Source organism: Hemiscyllium ocellatum, chromosome 24 (assembly GCF_020745735.1).
Source record: "Hemiscyllium ocellatum isolate sHemOce1 chromosome 24, sHemOce1.pat.X.cur, whole genome shotgun sequence".
Lineage (NCBI taxonomy): Eukaryota > Metazoa > Chordata > Chondrichthyes > Orectolobiformes > Hemiscylliidae > Hemiscyllium > Hemiscyllium ocellatum.
The window spans coordinates 11,303,519-11,327,330 of NC_083424.1; the positions used below are offsets into that span (position 1 = coordinate 11,303,519).

The window sequence follows — 23,812 nt, forward strand, 5'->3', positions numbered from 1 at the left end:
TTTCTCTTTAACCTGTTTCCCTCCCTCGTCCCAGCCTTACAACCCCGCCGTGATCCTCCAATTCGGGCATCTCACACATCCCCAGTTTTAATTGCTCCAACACTGGCCACCGTACCTTCAGCAGCTTGTGTCCTAAGCTCTGGAATTCCCTCCTTTAATCTCCCTTAGGACAATCCTTAAGATCAACTTTTTGACCAAGTCTTTGGTCACCTAACATCTCCTTCTGCAGCTCAGCCTCTGAAATATTTGGAAGTGTCATGGTGGCGTTTTACAACCCCGAAGGCCACAATATTAGCTGCTCACGCTGACACTTCTGGGCCCAAGTAATCATTGTCAACGTTACAAGTTGTCACTACAACTGATCAGTGATGGTGGTGGACCACGTGGTATGTATTCGGTCATACTCAGTGCATCTTACTTTGCCTGCTGTGACAGCTGTAACTGAAACACAAGCTTCTGACCTCACTCAATACCTCACTAAATGTCAATAGCCTCAGCCATTTAACATTGGGAGGTGATTACCACTGGATTATAAAGCCAGAAACTCAGCTATTGGCCTGGGAATCCTGGTTTAAATCCCATTGGAGTGATTGGAGTCATGACCAGGTGGATTTCATTGGGCCATCCAGGGAGCACTTGCTGACAGATATAAGCAAGAGGTCTCCTCAGTCTAGGGACTGGCCTTGAGCTGGTTGGTCAGAGCCCATGTATAGCCCACATGTAAATAAAGGGTGACTTGGTGACAGGATACCAGCCTCTGTGCAGTTATTTCACCCAATCTGTCTGAAAGACTAATTAATGAGTCCCTTTGCTGCCAACTTCCTTAAACTACAGCAAGTTCAGAAATTGCTGGAGAAACTTAGCAGGTCTGGCAGCACCTATGGAGAGAAAGCAGAGCTAATGTTTCAAGACCAGTGGCACTTCTTCAGAACTGACTGTAGCTGGGAAAAGGTGGTAGTTACGCTGATGACGGAGGTGGGGAGGCCAGAATCTGGGAATGAGAGAACAGATAGGTGGAGATGGAGCAGAAAGAGAGGAGAAAAGCTATGAAGATAAAGGAATGGTTGACAATGGGCCAAGGAAGGAAAAGAGCTGGTCATGGGGACCATGAGTAGGTCAGAATAGCTTACCTGTGCTGAATGTAATGACATAGTCTGGGGTTTGGGCTAAAGGACATTGAGAGAGTCGTTCAGGTCCTAAAATTACTGAACTCAATATTGAGACCTGAAGGCTGCGGGGCCCCCAAGCAGAAGATGCTGTTCTTCCCATTTGCATTGAGCATCCTTAAGCGGCATTGGTCTTCATCAGACTAGTTAGGGCAGCACAGGGCCTCAGTGGTTAGCACTGCTGCCTCACAGCACCAGGAACCCAGATTCGATTCCAGCCTGTCTGTGTGTCCTCCCCATGTCTGTGTGGGTTTCCTCTGGGTGCTCCAGTTTCCTCCCACAGTCCAAAAATGTGCAGGTTAGGTGGTTTGGCCATGGCAAACTGCCCATTGTGTCCAAGGATGTGAGAGCTGGGTGTGTTAGCCATCGGAGATGTGGGGTTACAGGGTGGGATGCTCTTCAGAGGATCAGTGTGGACTCAATGGGCTGGATGGCTTCTTTCTGCACTGTAGGGAGTCTATGATTCTGGTATTCCCCACCTTATGATATTTACTCCACACCCTAATGAGCTGACTCCATCCTTGAACAGTTTTATCTACTAAACATTGTTTTTAACTTTGTTTTAGTTAAGAAATGCCTATACACATGCAGAGGAACCTCAATTATCCAAACGAGATGGGGGGGCACTACTTTATTCAGATAATTGAGTATTCAGTTAGTTTATTCAGTGCCTCTCCTCTGGGGTTCGGAATTTTCTGAAGTTTCCTTTATCCTGGCTTTGCCTGCCTTGCTCCCTCTCACTATGTCAGAGTTTGTTTCTGAGCAGAGACACACTTGAGTGCATTGCTGAAGCCTCCTGCACCCCCCCACCTGCCCACTAATCAGTTCAATGGGATTGACACAGCGAGCACTTGTTAAGTCTGTTCCCTGTTCAGGAGACTCAAGCCCCGCCCCCTGTCCACCCCCCCACCCCCCCATCTGTCCCCACCCCTGACCCCCCCCATCCATCCCCCCCACCCCCACCCCTGCCCCGTTCGGCCTCATGACCAACCCCGTCCAACACTGCACCTGTCCGCCCCCACATCCACGCCCACGTCCAACCTGGCCGCCCCCACCCCCCAGTGCTCCCACCCTCTTACGTGCCCCTCCCCACCCCCGTCAGATCCTGTGAGCCTGCTGACCACCCCCCCAACCCCTCTCTGTGTCAGCCAGACTGGACACCAACAGTAAGACTGCTGTTGCCTTTGGGGTGCGAGTCTCAAAATAGTACACACACACACACACACACACACACACACACACACACACACACACACACACACACACACCCCTGTGTAGAACTCCAGGGAAAGTGTGGGGAGAGAGAAAGAGAGAGAGAGGGCGGGAGGTCAGTCATTTGGAGACGGTGCTTGGGCTCCCATCTGTGTCCAGGACTGTTCTTGGCTGCATTTCAGTCAGTCGAATTCACTTTTAATCATTATAAACAAAAGGCACAATCAATGTTGAAATACCTCTTTGATGTAATGCTTCTATTGGGACCTTGAGATCTTCTTTGGATAATCTGAATTTCAGATAATTGACATTTGGATAATCGAGGTTCCTCTGTACATGAATTCGAGTGGGGAAAGAAAGCAAACGGTTGCTTTCTTGTTTGCTTTTCAAAATTTTTTTCTATTGTTTTTACCAGAAACATTAAACGCCAAAAATGTTGAAAAACATGTGGTGTAGTAAAGGTTAAAAATTTAACTTTGTACAGCCCTGTCCAACACCGGCATCTCCAAATCATTGTTCCAAGGGGAAGACATTGGGGCAGGAATAAAGACTGCTCAATGATTCCTCAGGTTATCCCTTGATAAGGAGGAGAGAAACTGAACGGGCCTTCATTGAGTGGTCAGCAAAGGCCAGGATGGTGACTTCCATGTGGTTGGAATAAGTGGGCAACACTTTGAAGATGAATATAAGTTGTGTTTTGAAAATAAATGCATGATTCTCCCTTTCTTTCCTGAAGAAATGACTTATCTCTTCCCCTCCCCAATCTTACCCCTCAGCACCGGTGCCTGGAGTTGGGTGGTCCTGAGTTTCAGCCAATTTTCTGTTGACTTTCTTTGGGTTGTTTGGGGAAGGGAGTTGCTAACATTGAGACATGGTCTGTTCTTAAAGTTCAACTCAAAGCTTCCTGTGACCTCAGGATCAGACTGGGGAGGGACGAATCAGATGATGAGAGGATTACGGCTGAATTCCAAACCATTGTCAGAAGAACAATCATATCTACAGCCAGAAAACCAGCCAGGAAAACCACGGGAAGGCATGGATTTAACTGAGAACTTCGAACTCTGTCATTTAAGTAAATGATTCAAAAGCGTATCAGGATTGTGGTTGTAATTCAACATTGTTCAAATTTGTAAGTTAATTGAAACACATCTTCCTTTCCCAAACTTGCAATCTGATTGCAATAAAACATCAGTGAGCCATATACGTTATGGAAGGACACTTACACAGATAGTACAAACAGACCCAAAAGGCAGTTTGATGCAATTCTGCTGATGGAAAGGATTGAGGGATTTGGTAAACAGATGAGTTAACGGGAAATGACCTGTCAAGATTGGAAAAAGGTCTGATGATTTGCTTTGTTTCTATTAGTAGAGGATTCATCTTTTCTATAATATAAATTCACACTGTATCATTCAAAAACACTGAGCAAAATATAGCAAGAGTAATAGAGTCATTACAAGGAAATAAGCTAACTCCAGGGGCTCACATGACACAATAAACTGCAACAGTGATATTACACATCATTAATATTTCAATCCAGACATCAGAAAGCATCAACAATAGGTAATGTACTGTTAGCACAAGAGGGATCAGGACAATATAGCCTTCGCAAAAACTGAATAATATATTAAATAAATAATAACATTAAAGCCTAGAGCTATGTGAAACCATTATTTCAGACATGACATGTAGCTAACTGTTGAACAATAGAATGGGCACTTGTCAGTGATGCTCACATCCCACAAACACATTTTAGACAAAAGTTGAACCCAAGTGGATTCAACGCTGCAGATGCTGGAAATCTGAAATAAAAAGAGAAAACACTGGGAGGAACTTAGCAGATCCAGCAGCATCTTTTTATCTGTTTGGGTATGGATTGTAGGCACCATTGTCTAGGCCCAGAGAGGGCAGTTAAGATTCAACCACATTGCTGTGGGTCTGGAGTCACATGTAGGCCAGGTCGGGTAAGGACGGCAGATTTCACTGGCTAAAGGACATGAGTGAACCAAATGGATTTTGCCGGCTGTTGGCGTCTTTCTGCCCCGTGTATCCAGAGCACTAGCCTGGAGTTCCAGATTATGGGTCCAGTGGTTTATCATTAAATCTCAGAATTACAGAATTATTACATTGCACAAGGAGGCTATTTGGCCCATCATGTCTGTACTGGCTCTGTTATCTAGGGCTATTCTCCCCACATCTTGCACACCTTACTGTCTAAAACACCACCAATGTGCTCCTGAATGCCTCAGCTGCACCTGTAAATTGCTCCCTGTGGGAGCAGAGTCAACACTTCGACTCCCATGCGACTCTTCTTTCAAATTTCCTTTCCTTTCGAAGGACAGCTGTATTGAACTCAAAATGGTCACGCTAAACCAACGTCCAACCCATTACCACAGAGTGTGCCGGAAGCAGTCAGCGTTATTAAGAGGCTGCTCAATGAGGAGGAAAGAACTCGAAAGTTATGCTGATAGAGTTAAATGAAGACGGGTGGGAGGATGCGAGTGGGGACCACAAGTAGGTCAAATGGTTTGTGTCCATGTTGAATGTTCTAGGTGAGAGATAGACCTCCCCTTCCAATTATTATCCCTCCTCAGGTACAGCGCCTGGTCTGATGGCTGGTGAAAATTCACAGTGAATAGATATATTCATCAGCCTTTCAACAAAGTGTGCACAAGCTTTTTTTTCATTAAAACTAGATTTTTCTTTTGAAAGGTCAGCAGTACTTCTGCATCGACCAAGAATAATATCACAATCGTCATTTCTGATATGTTTTTGTTTTCCTAGCACTCTTGTTCATATCACAGTCCCAAGGGAAAGAAATTGAACAATTTTAGGGTTTTAAAGATTGGTTTCCACATTAAAGTTTCAAGCCAATGGGTGGACTGGATAGATGTGTAGAAGTTGGTTGTCCTTATAGGAGAATCTAGGACCAAAGGACACAATCTGAGAATGAGACACTTAAGACAGAAAGGGTGGAGAATCTGGCAAATTCCTTACTGCACACAGTGGGCTGTCGAGGCTGGATCATTAACTATATTCAGGGCTGAGATAGACAGATTTTCAAACAGTAAGGGTATTGAGGATTATGTGGAAAAGGGAGTTGAGGATTATCACAGCAGCCATGGTCTTATTGAATGCAGGAGCAGACTCCAATGGCCTACTTCTGTTCCTACATTTCTTCATAAGCATGCTGCCCATTTGTAAGTGAGCTGCAAGCCAGAGATTAGATTAGATTAGATTCCCTACAATGTGGAAACAGGCCATTCGGCCCAACAAGTCCACACCGGTCCTCCAAAGAGTAACCCACCCAGACCCATTTCCCTCTGACTAACACTATGGGCAATTTGGCATGGTCAATCCATCCTAACCTGCACATCTTTGGATTGTGGGAGGAAACCAGAGTACCCCAAGGAAACCCACACAGACACAGGGAGAATGTGCAAACTCCACAGACAGTTGCTCGAGGCTGGAATCAAATCCCGGTCCCTGGTGCTGCGAGGCAGCAGTGCTAACCACTGAGCCACCGTGCCACTGTTATGAGTTAGGTGGTCAATGGATAGCTCCTTCATGTTAAATGTGCAGTGACTAAGAAGCTGATGGGTACAGAGTGCTGCCACACGATAAGAGCACACAATCTTTGCTAGGACACTAAGCTTCGCTTTGTGTAATGCACTGACTCTTTTGTGGTTCTGTTCGCCGAGCTGGGAATTTGTGTTACAGAGATTTCATCCCCTGTCTAGGTGACATCCTCAATGCTTGGGAGCCTCCTGTGAAGCGCTTCTGTGATCTTTCCCCCGGCATTTATAGTGATTTGAATCTGCCGCTTCCGATTGTCAGTTCCAGCTGTCCGCTGCAGTGGCCGGTATATTGGGTCCAGGTCGATGTGCTCATTGATTGAATCTGTGGATGAATGATTCAATCAATAAGCACATTGACCTGGACCCAATAGACCAACCATTGCATCGGACAGCTGGAACTGACAACCGGAAGCGGCAGAGACAAACCACTATAAATGCTGGAGGAAACAGCACAGAAGCACTTCACAGGAGGCTCCCAAGCACTGAGGATGTCACCTAGACAGGGGACGAAATGTTTGCAACACAAATTCCCAGCTCGGCGAACAGAACCACAACGAGCTACAAATCTTCTCCCAAACTTTGAGCACTGACTCTGCTTGCACACCCACTGTGCACTGGAAGAGTGGGACACCTTACTGTAATGGAGCATCACTGGATTCATAAGGACAATGGTATCTAGTGTAGTCTGCACCAGAACTGCAGATGCTTAATGCAGGCACCAGTTTGGTCCTGAAACAGGACTTGTACTGACTGTTGAAATTGCAAGGGCTCCATTTGCATCCAAACTTTGCAGCCGCAAGTAACTCCTGACTGTTTTAAACTTGCATTCTCCTGTGTAGAGACATACAGTCCCACAGCACGGAAACAGACCCTTCGGTTCAGCCAGTCCATGCCGACCATAATCCCAAACTACACTAGTCCCATCTGCCTACACTTGGTCCATGTCCCCCCAAACCTCCCTATTCATGTACTTATCCAAATACCTTTTAAATGTTATAACAGTAGCACACCCACCACTTCCTCTGGATGTTCATTTCACCTACAAACCATTCTGTAAAAAAAGTTGCCCCTCACGTCCTATTTTAGATTAGATTCCCTACAGTGTGCAAACAGGCCCTTTGGCCCAACCAGTCCACACCGACCCTCCAAAGAGTAACCCGCCCAGACCCATTTTCCCTCTGACTAATGTACCTAACACTGTGGGCAATGTAGCACGGCCAATTCACCTGGCCTGCATCTTTGGACTGTGGGAGGAAACCGGAGCACCCGGAGGAAACCCACACAGACACAGGGAGAATGTGCAAACTCCACATAGACAGTCACCCGAGGCTGGAATTGAATCTGGGTCCCTGGTGCTGTGAGGCAGCAGTGCTAACCACTGCACCACCGTGCCGCCCCATAATGCTTTTAATGTTTTTAATTTTTAAATGCTTTTCCACTCATCTGCCCCTAATCTTGAAATCCTCCACCCTAGGGAGAAGACACCTGCCATTCATCTTATCTATAATCCCTCATTTAAAAAAAAATCTCCAAAAGGTCACCTCTCAACTTCCTACGTTCCAGTGGGCAACCTCTCCAGACTCTACCTTTAACTCAAACCTTCCATACCTGGCAACATCCAGGTAAATCTTTTCTCCAGTTTGATAATAAGACATCTCACAAAATAGTTCACTGCAGCATTGTTCCCACCTGTCAGATATGGAAATCTGCCTCTGTCACATTACCAGCATGAAAAGTACTTCAAAAGTTGAGGGTAAAATACATAAGTCAATTGAAGCAGGACAGAATACTAATAAGAGATTTCATTCACCTAGGATTAATTATAAGGTCAATCCAGCTTTAGCAAATGAAACATTTGCATCAGTAATTTTTCAAAATGTCTCTTGGGTACTTACTTCCCGATGGGTTAGCCAGATTTCAGAAATGGATTAATATGAATTGCATCACTAAAGATTATGTCATTTTTTTTCATCTCTGCATATTAACCATTGCAATGGAGATAAATAAACAGCACTAACTTCCTCTGCTTCTGTAACATAAGATTCCTCAGCAAATGTATCTGATATAGGGTCAGAGGATTCCATTTCTGCTCTTCACTGGAGAAGGCAGGCAATGAATGAGATGAGAAAGCAGCAGCTAATTGCCAACAACAGATCGAAGAACGTACCTCTGTTTTCTTCCTGGTCTCTCGACATCTTCCCCTTCAGGGCCCTGCTCCAACTCCGAACATGCTCCACGGATCTCAACTTGTCAGCGGAGTCTTGCGAGACCGGTTTCAGCCATGGTGGGCCATATCTCCGTGGCAACGGTGGGGACTCCTTCTCCACCAATTCCCTGTAGCCCCTGGCAAAGGGTAGGAAGGCAAACTGCTGGAGACCGCCTGTGGCCACGGAGCCACCCAGGGGTCCGCTCACCGTGCCGTCGCTGGGGTACGAGGCCTGGCCTGTGATGGCACTGTCCCCCACAAACCCTGAGTGCAGAAACATCAAGCTGCCAGCCATGAGGTAAATGATTATGAAGGTGAAAAATCGGACTGGCCTCCGTCGGAAATACCGCTGGATTTTTATCGCTAATCTGGCCATTCCCGACACATTACCTTCTTTTTTTGAGTGCTTCTTTTGTAATTCAGGGCTGCTGGTCAACAACAAAAAAATAGAATATTCTCTTAATCAGCAGCTCAAAGCTTTTCCAAAACACAAATACAAAGGGAGGAAGTTTTTGTAACCCACACCACAGTTGGAGTGGCGACACTATTATTCAATTCGACTGCTTCCTCCCAACTCGTGCTTTATTTGTTTTGTGTTTCCTTGCGATACAGAACATAATCAAAAGAGCTTGGCATTCCCAAGGAGATTGTTCACTGGGTCACTGTGATCATTGCAGCGTTTGACAGAGCTGCTTAAGTTCCTTATCAATGGAAGGAGAAGAACTCTCCACACCCACCCACCCAACTCTGCCCACACCCTGCACTCTCTGTCCAGAGTGAGAGGATAATTCACTTGTCCAAATTTCTGTCAGCTGAGACACTGTCTGGCAGAGCAGGCTGTAATCTTATATTCACGCCAGGCTGTCTTTGTTGAGTATTTTGATATCTTCCTCCCTATTTAAATTCTTCAGCGAGGCCCAAGGGAGCTGAGTGATAGAGGATTCACATCAGGTAAGTGAAGTGTTTGTGGAGATGGTTTGATCGTGGATGTGCTGACACAGGCCCCAATTCTTTTTCCAATCCCGAACGCCAGCTTCTCGTGAGCATCCTTTAATTTGGGGTGGTGGGGGATTCCACGTTCTCCCACTCTCACCGCTGCCTTCGTGTGAAGGGGTCACGTCCTGTTCCTTCCCCTGGCAGGCTCCCTCTCACTCTGTCCATCTGCACAAGTTCAGTTCCTGCGAAATAAAAACAGAAAGACACACAAAATCAAAACGGTGGAGTGTGGGTGACCTTTGCTGAATGAGAGAGAGAGAGAGGCAGCACTTATGACAATTGTAACCTGAAGATGAAATTAACTTTATGGATCTCAGAAGCAGTTTTCTAGTCATTAACAACTTTGCAAAATGTCAGTCGTACCAGTAAAAATACTGCCAGTCAGTTTTAAAGCTGACTTATCCCCTCATGTTTGGAGTTGTGACATTCCAGAATGTATATCTTGTTTCTTTCATCGCTTATCATTCTGATCATTTCAAACCCTCAGGTGACACGGTGGCTCAGTGGCTAGCATGGCTGCCTCACAGCAACAGGGACCCAGGTTCGATTCCACTCTTGGGTGACCGTCTGTGTGGAGTTTGCATGTTCTCCCCGGGTCTGCTTGGGTGTGCTCCGGTTTCCTTCCACAGTCCGAAGATGTGGATCGGCTGATCTAAATTAATACAGGGATATATGCAGTCTTGGTGGATTCACCATGTGAAATACAAGGTTACAGGAATGGGTCTGAGTTGGAAGCTCTTTGGAGGGTAGCTATGAACTTGATAGGCTGAATGGCCTGCTTCCACATTGTAGAAATTCTATGATTTAATTTAAAAAGCTGAAAATGTTCATCAGGCTCTGGTGGATTTCACATGTGAAATACAGTTGAACGTTTCAGGTTTGGGAACACTGAATACGTTTGATGGATTATAAATGTACGTGTGACAGTCGGGTGTGGTAGTGAATTGTACAGAGAGCAGATCCCAAGTGTGGAAACCCCTGAGCTGAGCTCAATTAACTAACCACAGGCAGTGAGTCTGCAGTCACTGTGCAGTGGGTCTGTGGCTCTTTCACCTACTTTGTGGGATATTGTTTCCTGCTCCTGTTCGCTCTCCAGGGCCAGCCACTGAAGATTATACCTGGGTCCTGTAAACTAGAACAAGATTGGGCGCATTCATTCATAAGTGCACAGAAACAGCCCCAGTGTGGGTGTCTGATGTTGCTCGGGTTTGGATATTCTTAAAAAAAACATTACTGAGTTTCACTTTTGGTCAAATCACTCAGTTGACCACAACAAAACGTATCTCCTGTGATGAATAAGTAACACGCAGGAATCTCCGGATCAACTTATATTTCCTGTTGAATCTACCAACCACCAAGGAGCACAGAAGGTTCCACAATGACCTAGATGTTATTTGACCTTTTCTAGTGGTTTTCAACAGTTTCTCAATGTGTTCCAGAGTCTGCTTATTTAGCTCTGTCCTTGGCTATAATGTCACATTTCTATTGTGTCAGTAGATTGGTAAGTTTTGTTTATTTTTGCAGTTATCTATTAGCATTGGAAGCAAGTCATTTTGACCTTTGAGCATCCAGTTAGATCATAAGACATAAGACATAGGGGTGGAAGTAAGGCCATTCGGCCCATTGAGTCCACTCCGCCATTCAATCATGGCTGATGGGCATTTCAACTCCACTTACCAGCATTCTCCCCATAGCCCTTAATTCCTTGTGACATCAAGAATTTATCAATCTCTGCCTTGAAGACATTTAGCATCCCGGCCTCCACTGCACTCTGCGGCAATGAATTCCACAGGCCCACCACTCTCTGGCTGAAGAAATGTCTCCGCATTTCTGTTCTGAATTGACCCCCTCTAATTCTAAGGCTGATCTTTATCACAACTCCAATGAATCCAGGTTCTGAAGAAGATTCAGTGGACTTGAAAAGTTAATTCTGCTTTCTCTCCACAGATGCTGCCGGACCTGCTGAGTTTCTCTATCAATTTCTGTCAATTAACCTGCATTTGCTCTAAACATTCCAATAAACTCGCTGACCAAAAATTTCTTAATCACAGTTTTGAAGCAATCAGTTGGCCTAGCATCAATAGAATCTGAGTGAGCAAAAAAATACTTCTTAACATCACATTGAACACAATCTACTCAATGGGTTAAGATTATCATGCTTCGGTATATTTAAAACAATTTTTAAAATATTTCAAAATTGACCACAAAAAGGCAGACAAACGATGACTGTCTGAGGATCACTAGACTTTCTTTGTCACTCTTAAGAGGGAACCAAAGGAACATTCCAAATTGAAACAAATTAAAAAGGGCAATAGATAACGAATGGGTCTTTTAGCACAAAGGCACTGACTGTCTCACCCTCCCTGGATATGGACGCATAACACAGGACATATATCAGCCCTATTTGGAAAAAGGTAGGTGGTTGGGTTGATATATGTCCTGTGTTCTGTATTTAAAGCTGGAAAGTTTGAGACAGGCAGTGTTTTTGGGCTTTGGACTTGAAATAGGTCACACATTGAGACAGCTATTTTCTGCTGAATGTTTTTGAAACAGCAAGAAACTGTTGTGCGGGAGTGTTCCATCACATTCATCAAACCAGCTGCAGGTCATCTAAGCAGCAGGAGTAATAAACAGCAACTGCCTGAAATTAGCAAAAGGCATCTCCTAACCCATCCCATCTTCAAGATCTCCTGAAAACAATCCGGAAATTCAATCATAGAAAGACTTACAGCTTACTGAAAATGCTCTGCTTTATAAAACCACCACTTCAATTAATACATCAACTCACTTAAGAAACTACAGGTCTGTCACTAAAGAAACTGAGATAGTCCTAAACCATAATTATCTTGTTTTATTGCATCTGTATCTAATATTCAAATATGTGATAGTGTATGAAATAAGGAAGTGAGAGTGCACATCTCTTAAAAATCTGGGGTTCGTGCCTGATAATAAAGAACATTTTTCTTCTTTTAAAACTCTCAAAACACTTGCTGCTGGATTTAGTTAATAATCACTCAGAACAAGAAAATGAAAACCCATTACTTATAAATACATTCACCATAGACAGTAAAACAAAGCACTTAAATTCTGTCTCTGACTGTGGCTGGGACCTTCCATCTTGTCCACGTCCAGAAAAGGTGCTGAGACATTTAGCCTGGTGTACCGTCCTCACTGGCAGAAATTCCACCCAGTGCAAGCAGTTGGCAGCTCTCATGCTCAACGTGACTGCATCTGTTATTTGTTATTTGATTTGATTTTCTATTATCATATGCACTGAGATACAGTGAGAAGTATTGTATTGCATGCTATCTGGACAAATCATACCTTGCATAAATGCATCAGGGTAATGAACAGTTAGAAGAAAGTGAGGACTGAAGATTCTAGAAATCAGAGTCGAGAGAGTGGTGCTGGAAAAGCACAGCAGGTCAGGCAGCATCCGAGGAGCAGGACAATCGACATTCCTGATGAAGGGCTTATGCCCAGGAGTCAATTCCCCTGCTCCTCGGATGCTGCCTGATTAGCTGTGCTTTTCCAGTGCCACACTCCTGGCGGATTTTCTGCTTCACTTGCAGAAATAGTAACCTTTTATAAACTTCTGCCCACGTCCTTGCTCCTTCCAGTCTTTGCGACTTCCTCCATGTGCACAATGCTCCAGGACATCTGTATTCCAGAAATTCTGGCCTTTTTCTTCAGTGTTTGTTCGCGGGACGTGGGTGTTGCTGACTGGTCTAGGAGTTAGTGCCCATCCCAAATTGTCCAGCAGAAGGTGATGTTGAGTAGCTGCTTGTACATCTCTGATTTTGACAGCTGTGTATTCAGCTACCCAGGTCCTGAGGTCTGGACCTGCCTCCCTAAACCTAACTCCGACTCTCTGCCCTTTTTCCCTCCTTTCTGAAGCCTTCAGCGCGGCTCAGGGTTTATTTTGCATCTTGTGGTGGCTTACGATATTGAAGGTGCTATATAAATGCTGAATTTTATTGTTGTAACATCGACAATTGATCAGAACAAGGTGGAGTGGGAAGTGTCTTTCCCATAATGTCTGGTTAACCAACGCTTCAATAAATGATCATCCAAATTCTCCATCACAGCATGTCAGAATAAAATGCATTATCCACTTGCAGGAGTGAGGTGCAAAAACTTGTCTTGGACGTGTTGCTGAGGAGAGTTCATGGGGCACCAATTAATTGAACTCAATCAGTTGGGCTGTAAACAAGAACTGCATCTGTTATGAAAGTTCTGCGCCTCTCAGAGCTTTCCATAATTTATGGGAAGACCACTGAAAAATTCCATTAATACTAATGTACATTTGGTTATGAATCACGCGTTAGGGAGTTCAACGAAGTGGAAGGTCTTTGTATAACAGCCAGCTCCAGGCAAAATCCTGCAGCTGGAACGTAATTCATGTTTTATTTTGCAGGTACACACACACAGACACAGACAGGCACACACACACATACACACACACACACACACACACACACACAAAAACATATTCACACTCACATAGACACAGACAGATAGATAGACACACACACATACACTCTCACACTCACTCCTACATACACTGACACACACACACACACACACACACACACACACACACACACAGAGACTGCCACGCACTCACACAGACACAGGCAGACACACATTCATACAGACAGTCACACACACACACGCAGACACACATTCACACTCACACATGTACACAGACACTCTCACACATAAACACACACTCACTCACACATACGCTGTCACACACACGGACACAGATTGACACGCACGCATGCGCACACACACACACACACACACACACACCCCTGATGAAGGAACAGCACTCCGAAAGCTAGTGCTTCCAAATAAACCTGTTGGACTATAACCTGCTATTGTGTGATTTTTAACTTTGTCCACCTCAACATCGGCACCTCCAAATCATGGCACACGCACACACGCGCACACATACATAGACACACACACATTCCCTTTCACACATATAAACGGACTCTAACACACACACATACACATTCTAACACACACAGACACATACATAGACACATATACACTCTCACACATATACACACACTCTAACACACACAGACAGACACATACACACACGCATATACACTCTCACACATGCGCGCGTGCGCGCGCACACACACACACACATACACTCACACAGACGCACTCTAACACACACACACACATACACATACACTCACACACATATACACACCCACTCAATACTGAATCCCTGACAAAGTGAGCAGTAGCTAGGACATACTCCTTACATCCCTCCAACAAGGCATCCAGCCATTCCAGAATTTCATCAGCTTCATGCCCCACCCATTATGCAGAGTACCACACACCAGTGCAACCCTGGGGGCAGTCCTAACCAATGAGTAGGGATGTTATGCCCCATAGAGACTGACAGGTCTGACACAGTGACTCAGTGGTTGGCACTGCTGCCTCACAGCTCCAGGGATCTAGCTTCAATTCTATCCCTGGGTGACTGTGTGGAGATTGTACGTTCTCTTCGTGTCTGCATGGGTTTCCTCTGGGTGCCCCAGTTTCCTCCCCAGTCCAAAGGTGTGCAGATCAGGGTGGATTGGTCATGCTTAAATTGCCAATAGTGTCCAGGGATTTGTAGGCGAGGTGGATTAGCCATGAGAATTGCAGGGTAGGCAGTAGGTCCGCTTGGGATGTTCTTTGGAGGGTTGGCATTGACTTGATGGGACGAATGGCCTGCTTCCACACTGTAGGTATTCTGCAAGACCTCAGGAAACCTGCCTGAGACCCATGTCAGGTCTGAAGAACTTCAAATGTCTCCTGGATGAAAGGGCAGTCCACGCATTTTGTTTGGGTAGCAGTTCAAGGTAACAGGATGTTAGGGGAATCTATGGAGGGGGGTGGGAGATTGTATTTTAGAGATCAGGTAGGTTTACTAGAATGCTACCTGGACTGGAAGATTTACTAGTGTAATAATATCCTTTCTATAGTAGGGCAACCAGAACTGTACGCAATAGTCCAAATGTGGCTTTTTCTAATATGTTTCTACATTATGCCCTAGAATCATACAGGCATAGAGATGACAGCACAAAATAAGGTCCAGTGCACCAATGTTGGCCAAAAACAACCAGCTAACCAATCAAATTCCATTTTCACACTTGGTCCAATTGTCTGTCTTGGTGTCCCATGTGCACATCTAAATACGCCTAAAATGTTATGAGGATTTCTGCCTCTATTACTCATAGCTTAAGGAGAAAACATCTCTCACTTTACATTCAGTCTTATGCATCTCTTGCTAGCTCAATGGTACAAAGATTCAGGATTCATCATGGTCCCAAGTCGAACCTAACATAGGGAAATTCAGGAGTACCTTATTTGTTGAGAGAGAGAGAGAGGGAGAGAGATGTGAGAGAGAGATGTGAGAACTTGATACCATAACATGCAAATGAGGCAAAAACATTGATGCATATGAGGGACAAAGGAATGGGAAGCCATGTTGCCATTGGTGACACCAGCTTCTGTTGTTATCCTTGCTACACTGCTCTTGTTTCAGGTTATAATTGTCTTTTCCAGTGGTTTGTATCTTATAATGATTTCCACTCACCTCTGAGTTATTGCAATCTGACTCTAGTAGGTTCTGCAAATTCTTTTATTTACACTAATGTTCTCTGTAAGTACATCCCTCACTCATACAGGCCATTCCAACCTTTCTTCACAGACTGTCACACATGACTGCTGATGGTACTGTAACACCAGGATTTACTCATATTCTCGTATTTATTCTTGTCTGATGGAAATATGCTAATGAGGCTTGATAACATAGGGTGGAAAGGAACCCATCTGGACATTAAACACCAGATGGGCAACTTCTGTACTATAAACTCTGCATAATATTCCACATATTCTTCAATTATCTCTATCTTAATCTGCATTATTATGGAGCGTTTGGGTTTACTTAGAAGGAAGGTAATGAGTACAACAGAGTTTAACCTGACTGATTCCTGATATCATCCTATGAAATAATATCTTTTCATTCATGGGATACAGGCCTTGCTGACTAGGCCAACATTTATTGCCCATCCCTAATTGGCTAGAGGGCAGTTCAGAGTCAACCACATTACTGTGGGTCTGGAGTCACATGTAGGCCTGACCAGCAAAGTTTGGCAGATCTCCTTTCCTCAATGCAGATTAGTCAACTAGTTGGGTCTTCACAGATTTTTTTTATCAAATTAAGATTTTACTAAGTTAAAAATCACACAACCCTAAGTTATAGTCCAACTGGTTTAATTGGAATCTATAGATTCTGTGTCTTACAACTGTGTACTCCACAACCACCTGATGAAGGAGCGGCGCTCCGAAAGCTTGTGCTTCCAATTAAACCTGTTGGACTATAACCTAGGATTGTGTGATTTTTAACTTTGTACACCCCAGTCAAACACCAGCATCTCCAAATTAAGATTTTACTGTCTGTTGTGGTGGGAATTTGAACTTATATTCCTCAGAATATTAGGCTGGGCCTCTGGATTACTGATTGGGTGACAATATGAATAGGCCGCCATCTCTTGATTTATATTCCCTGGACAGTAGAGAAATGAGGGGTGATCTCATTGAAGCTAACAAACCCTTACAAGGTGGATGGGTACATGCAGGAAAGATGGTTCTCCTGGTTGGAAGGTCCAGTACCAAGGGATGCAGTCTCAGAATAAGAGAAAGACCCTGAAATGAGGTGGGATTTCTTCACTCAGCGGATGACGAATCTTGGGAATTCTCTACCATGGAGTAGCGAGCATGCTTGGTCATTGAGTACATTGAAGACAGAGAGAAATAGATTTTAACAGATCAAGAATATTGCAGGTAAAGGTCACAATCTCATTGAAAGGTGGTACAGACCTGATGGGCTGAATGGCCTTCTTCTATTTCTCCACCTTATGAGGTAAAAGATTAGTTATGACCTCGTGAATGGCAGAGCAGCCTCAAGGGACTGCCTCAAATTTCTATCCATTTTTAATCCTCAGTCTTGCAATTTACCAGATATGAATGATTAAAACAAAATCTCCTCAAAGGATGTGTGAAAGAACATGAAGAAAATGTAACGCTAATAACAAAATGAGTTCTTATGAACACAGAGTTTGAAACTTTACATGATGGATAGAATGTCATTACCAGGAAAGCATCATTATAGACTTAAACACTCTATATGCACAGCATATCCTTCAGAGGAAGCTTCAGAATTTTGCACAGTCAGACATTTGGACTGAGAAAGGGGAAAAAAAAATCAATTGTTATAGGATCGTCACTCAAACAAGAGACATCAAAGTCTGTTAAGAACTATGGAAAATGTCGGCACATATAATCAATGAGAGATTTTTTTCAAGGTTATTCCCCAATTGAAATGGAGGATGCTGAGGAGAATTCATAATTTGAGGGTTTTTGAGTAATTTGAAAAAATGCAGTGTGAGAGAGGTTGGAAGTTGTCCTTCGCTGCAGTTCACTGTCTAATGGACATTTATTTTCGAAGATAAATAACAAACTCCTTTGGGAAACAAGCCATTCTTTCAGGCTCCTTTACACAAAGGAAGTATTACACACACTGTTCTGCCAAGGACGTTTCTTTCCAATTAATCTTACATGGGTTTGGATGTCACCAGCAAGTCCAATATTCATTGCCCATCTCTAAGTGCCATTAAGAAGATGGTAATGTGTCACCTTCTCCAATGGCAACAGTTCATGTAGTGCAGGTACAGGCACAGTGCTCTTTGAAAAAGAGTTCCAGGATTTTGACCCAACTGTATGAAAATAACTTGGATTTGGACAGCAGCTTTAGTACTGTTCAACATCCCCAAGAGTCATATAGATGTACAGCATGGAAACAGACCCTTCCGTCCACCTCGTCCATGCCAACCAGATATCCCAACCCAATCTAGGTGATGAGCATTAAATGCTTGGGATGTACTTAGCCAGTGAATGGATAAAGAAAGAGCTGTAAAGCTCAGAGGCCACCGTTCAATGAGGTTATCATTGATATCTATTTCAATCCATTTCCCGGCCTTCAATTCTTTGATGCGACTGCCAAATAAAAAAGCCTCTCAGAAAAGAAACAAGTGTCCGAGCACCCAGAGTTTTCTCGACTCACCACCATCAGCTACTGACTCTTGAGAGGCTGCAGTTGCTAGTGTAGAGTGCCAATAAGCTGATAGATTCCCAAAGACATCCTCACCTAATCTTCCAGCACAAATGCCACGTGTCCACTTTCTGAAGGAAATCTGAAGCCTATTTCCAACAGTGCCTGGCACTATCTCTGGAGGCGTTCTGCTAAATTTGTCTTACTTTTGCTGCTACTGTTGCTGCCAGATTTAGACCTTCCCCAAACAATATAGCAGGGTATAGTCGCACCAATTAAATCATCACTAAACAGGCAGACATGCATGTGCAGTTGTTTTCAAATAGCTTTGCAATATAAATGGGACAGTTTCTATGCCAACTGGATTGAGCACTGGGATTTGCGAAGCAGGCTACCTGAGTTGTCACAACATCATCTTCCAGCTGAGAATTCTGGAGAAGTGGCATCACCGAGAAATGAGTGATGGAATGATCCTGCTTTTATAAAGCACTTTTGTGTGACCTGAGTACTGTCCAAGGCATTCACACTGAATGCAGTGCTTTCTCACAGTATACTGGGTGTTGTAGCAGCCAGTGTAGAGCTAAGGCAGGAGAAGGTAGTGCAGTGATATTGTCACTGGGTTAATAATCCAGAGACCTGGACAGCACAGGTTCAGATCACACCGTTGCAACTGGTGGAAGTCTGGAGATGTGCAGGTTAGGGTGGATTGGTGATGCTAAATTGCCTCATAGTGTCCAGGGCTGTGCAGGCTAAGTGGGTTAGTCATGGGAAATGCAGTGTTACAGGGATGGGCTGGGTCTTCAGAGGATTGCAATGGATTCAGTGGGCTGAATGGCTTGCTTCAACACTGTAGGGATTCTATAAAGTAAACATAAAACATAGAACATAGAACATTACAGCGCAGTACAGGCCCTTTGGCCCTCGATGTTGCGCCGCCCTATCATACTAATCTGAAGCCCATCCCATCTACACTATTCCATGTACGTCCATATGACTGTCCAATGACGACTTAAATGCACTTAAACTCGGTGAATCTACTATCGTTGCAGGCAAAGCATTCCATACTCGTACTACTCTCTGAATAAAGAAACTCCCTCTGCCATCTGTCTTATACCTATCTCCCCTCACTTTAAAGGTGTGTCCCCTCATGTTTACCATCCCCATACTTGTAAAAGGGCTCTCACTGTCCACCCTATCTAACCCTCTGATTATCTTGTATGTCTTTATTAAGTCACCTCTCAACCTTCTTCTAACGAGAACAGCCTCAAGGCCCTCAGCCTTTCCTCATAAGACCTTCCTTCCATACCAAGCAACATCCTAGTAAATCTCCTCTGCATCCTTTCCAAAGCTTCCACATCCTTCTTATAATGCGGTGACCAGAACTGTACACAATACTTCAAGTGTGGCCATACCAGAGCTTTGTACAGCTGCAGCATAACCTCCTGGTTCTGGAACTCAGTCCCTCTATGAATAAAGGCCAAAACACTGTATGCCTTCTTAACAACCCTGTCAGCCTGGGTGGCAACTTTCAGGGATCTGTGTACATGGACACCGAGATCTCTCTGCTCATCTTCACTCCCAAGAATCTTACCATTAGTCCAGTACTTTGTATTCCAATTACTTCCTCCAAAGTGTATCACCTCATATTTGTCCACATTAAATTCCATTTGCCACCTCTCAGCCCAGCTCTGCATCCTACCTATGACTCTCTGCAACCTACTACATCCTTCGTCACTATCCACAACTCCCACCAACCTTAGTGTCGTCCACAAATTTACTAACCCACCCTTCTAAGCCCTCATCCAAGTCATTTATAAAAATGACAAACAGCAGTGGACCCAACACCGACCCTTGCGGTACGCCGCTAGTAACTGGACACCAAGATTAACATGTTCCATCAACTACAACCCTCTGTTTTCTTTCAGCAAGCCAATAACTGATCCAAACTGCCGTCTCCCACAATCCCATTCCTCCTGTTAAGTTCAATTAATATCCACAACAACAATGGCTATACGGAATAGGGCCCTCAAGCCTGATCAGCCATTCAATAGGATTCCATTTTCCCTGCAACCCTCGCCTTCCCTTTGATTGTTGTAATAACCCATCTGTTTCACCAATGTCCTTTAGGGAAGGAAATCTGCTGTCCTTTCATGGTCTGGCCTATGTGTGACTCCAGAACGACAGCAATGTGGTTGACTCTTAACTGCTCTCTAAAAGACCTAGGAAGTTCCTCGATTCAAGGATATTTAAAGATGGGCAACAAATGCTGGCCTTGCCCTAGTCCTGTCAAGGGATAGATATTAAATGAGGACAGCAAGATCCCAAGGAAGGGCAATTTAATAACGAGCAGGTGGTGAGCGAGGTCACAAAGAGTTTGGATGTTCATTGTAAGAGTTTGGAAGTTCATTGTCCTGCACAGTATGAGATGAGAGTGAATCCGTTGCATGCTTGACAGTTTCTGGTCAATATTCTTTCAAGGTGATGACTGTGTGGGATGAGAAGCAAAGTCTAACTGAGGTATATAAGATACTGAAGGGAACTGACAAAGTTGATACAGTTTCCTCATGTAGGGCAATCTCAAACAAGAGGTCATGGCTTTAGATTAAAGGGTGACAGATTTTAAACAGAGGTGAGAAAAAATGACTCCTCTCACAGAGTTATGAATCTGTGAAATTCACTACCCCAGAGTGCAGTGGGACACTGAGTAAATGTAAGGAGGAGGCAGACAGATTTTTAATGAGTTGAAGGATTATGGAGAGTGGCCAGGAAAGTAGAGTTGAGGCCGAGATTTGATTTGATTTGATTTATTATTACTGTCACATGTACCAAGATACAGTGAAAAGTGTTGGCCTGCATACTTTACCAGCAGATTGTGCTTTACAAGTGCATCAGGATAATGGAACAGAGTTCAGAATACAGTGTTACAGCTGCCGAGATCATGCAGAGACCAGTCAACATTAAAATTAAACAGGTCCATTGAAAAGTCTGAACAGTGGGGAAGAAGCTGTTCTTGTACACAAACATTTATATCTTCTGCCTGATGGAAGAGGGTGGAAAACAGTATAACCAAGGCAAGAGGGGCCTTTGATGATGTAGTTGCTTTCCCAAGCCAGTGGGAAGTACAGTATGGATGGAAGGCTGGTTTGCCTAACAGACTGGGCTGTGTTCACAACTTTCTGTGGTTTCTTGCCATTTTGAGAACAGCAGTAGCCACACCACGTTGTGAGGCACCTGGATAGGATGTTTCCTATGGTGCATCTCTAAAAATTGGTCAGAGTCTCTTCGGACATACCGAATTTCATTAGCCTCCTGAGGAAGTAGAGGCGTTGTTGTGCCTTCTTGACCGTAATGTCAACGTGGGTGGTTCAGGACCCACTGTTGGTGATCGTCACTCCCAAGAACCTGACGCTCCCTACCATCTCCACCTCAGCACCATTGAAGTGAGCTCAGTCATGATCACACAAAGTGGTGGAACAGGCTGGACGACCCACTCCTGCACTTCTGGCTACGCCTTTAAAGTGGAACAGTCGCGTTTAAAAGTTCAGGAAAAAAAAAGCTGGATTTTTTTTAGGCCTTGGAAGGGTCAGAATTTAATTTCACTAGCTGCCTTCCCAACTGCTCAGCTTCACCATGACATACAGTTGTGGAGGGAGGTGAGTAGGAGGAGTTGGGTGGTGGGGCCATCTGCCCATGACTGGCTGAGCCCATTAACAGTCCTCGAAGACCGAATGTTGGATGTTGTGGTTCTGTTCGCTGAGCTGGAAGTTTTTGCTGCAAACGTTTCGTTCCCTGGCTAGGGAACATCATCAGTGATATTGGACCCTCCTGTGAGGCACTGATGATGTTCCCTAGCCAGGAAACGAAACGTTTGCAGCAAAAACTTCCAGCTCGGCGAACAGAACCACAACAACGGACACCCGAGCTACAAATCTTCAACCAGACTTTAAACCGAATGTTGGAGGCGGACGGGATTTCCCAGGCCCCAGCAAGTGGCATTGAAGCCCTCATCATGGCATTGTGGTGCTAGGGCTCCAGGCAGGAACGCAGGATCTGCCTACCCTGCTTAGCTCCAGCTCCAGTGACTTAGGGGAAGGCCTGTTCCTGCAGTACCACCATGCTTCACAGAGAGAGGGAGCCACCTGTCAATCGAAAACATAAATACCCACCGGGCTCAGCCTGGCACAGAAGAGATCCGGCAACTACATTTTTCCACAATTTGAACACTGGAACCAACAGAGAGTGGTCTGCCAACTTTTCACTTAAGTCAAAGCAGTGCCAACCCTACAGAGAGTAAACATAAAAGCAATTCCAAAGTGTTAAATAAAAACACAACAAAACAACGCAGAAATTGAAAGGAGAGAAAATTGGCGCATTTCATGAAAGGATAAAACACAGACACTGGCACGGTTTCAATTTGCATATCTAAACCCAGTGCAAAATGAAGGATGAAATGATTCTAATTATATTGTTGATGCTAGGATGGTTTAGTAAACTGGTGAAGGGAAAATGGCACTTGAGCCAACTTGCAATATGCTTCATGTACATGTCTATTGCCACCTTACTCATCTCTATTTAATCCATGTTCCATGTTTTTTTTTGCAGCAGAGAGCGGCGGGAGCTGGGCGGAAGTGAAGTCGGAGCACAAAGCCGGTCGGGAAGGTAAGTGATTATTACTTGAGTGGAGAAGGACATGGGCGAGACTCCTGGTTGGTTTGTTGCCTCCCGGGTGCCAGGGTCCAAGACATCTCAGACCATGTCTTCAGAATCCTTAAGGGGGAGGGTGTGCAGTCCACATTGGCACCAATGACATAGGTAGGAAGAGGGGTGGGGAGGTCATTCAGGAGCTCAGGGAGTTAGGCTGGAAGCTAAAAGCTAGGACGGACAGAGTCATCATCTCTGGGTTGTTGCCGGTGCCATGTGACAGGGAGGCAAGAAATAGGGAGAGAGTGCAGTTGAACACGTGGCTGCAAGGATGGTGTAGGAGGGAGGGCTTCAGGTATTTGGACAATTGGACTGAATTCTGGGGAAGGTGGGACCTGTACAAGCAGGACGGGTTGCACCTGAACCAGAAGGGCACCAATATCCTGGGAGGTAGGTTTGCTAGCACTCTTCGGGGGGGTTTAAACTAATTTGGCAGGGGGATGGGATCCTGACTTGTAGTCCAGCAAGTAGGTTAACTGTTTTTCAGGATGTCCAAGAATGTAGGGAGGCTGTGGAGAAGGCAGCACTGACAGGGAATACTTGCGGACACAGAGATAAGTTCAAGTGTGTATACTTCAGGAGTATCAGAAATAAGGTGGGTGAACTTAAGGCGTGGATCGGTACTTGGGTTTACGATGTTGTGGCCATCACAGAAACGTGGATAGAAGAGGGACAGGAATGGTTGTTGGAGGTTCCTGGTTATAGATGTTTCAGTAAGATTAGGGAGGGTGGTAAAAAAGGAGGGGGGTGTGGCGTTGCTGATTAGAGATGGTATAATGGCTGCAGAAAGGCAGTTCAAGGGGGATCTGCCTTTGGAGGTAGTATGGGC

At 44.6% G+C, this 23,812-nt stretch overlaps 1 protein-coding gene and 1 long non-coding RNA gene across 2 annotated transcripts in view; both read right to left on the reverse strand.

Moving 5' to 3' along the window:
• Nucleotides 1-8,881, reverse strand: part of wscd2 (WSC domain containing 2) — a 307,700-nt gene extending 298,819 nt beyond the window's left edge. The window contains exon 1 of the mRNA XM_060843467.1: nucleotides 8,124-8,881. Coding sequence (XP_060699450.1) covers nucleotides 8,124-8,538 — 415 coding nt within the window. The 5' untranslated portion in view covers nucleotides 8,539-8,881. The remainder of the gene's footprint in view (nucleotides 1-8,123) is intronic.
• A 38-nt stretch (nucleotides 8,882-8,919) lies between these two features.
• Nucleotides 8,920-23,812, reverse strand: part of LOC132827045 (uncharacterized) — a 266,502-nt gene continuing 251,609 nt past the window's right edge. Inside the window, exon 3 of the long non-coding RNA XR_009645958.1 lies at nucleotides 8,920-9,340. This is a non-coding gene — a long non-coding RNA (uncharacterized LOC132827045). The remainder of the gene's footprint in view (nucleotides 9,341-23,812) is intronic.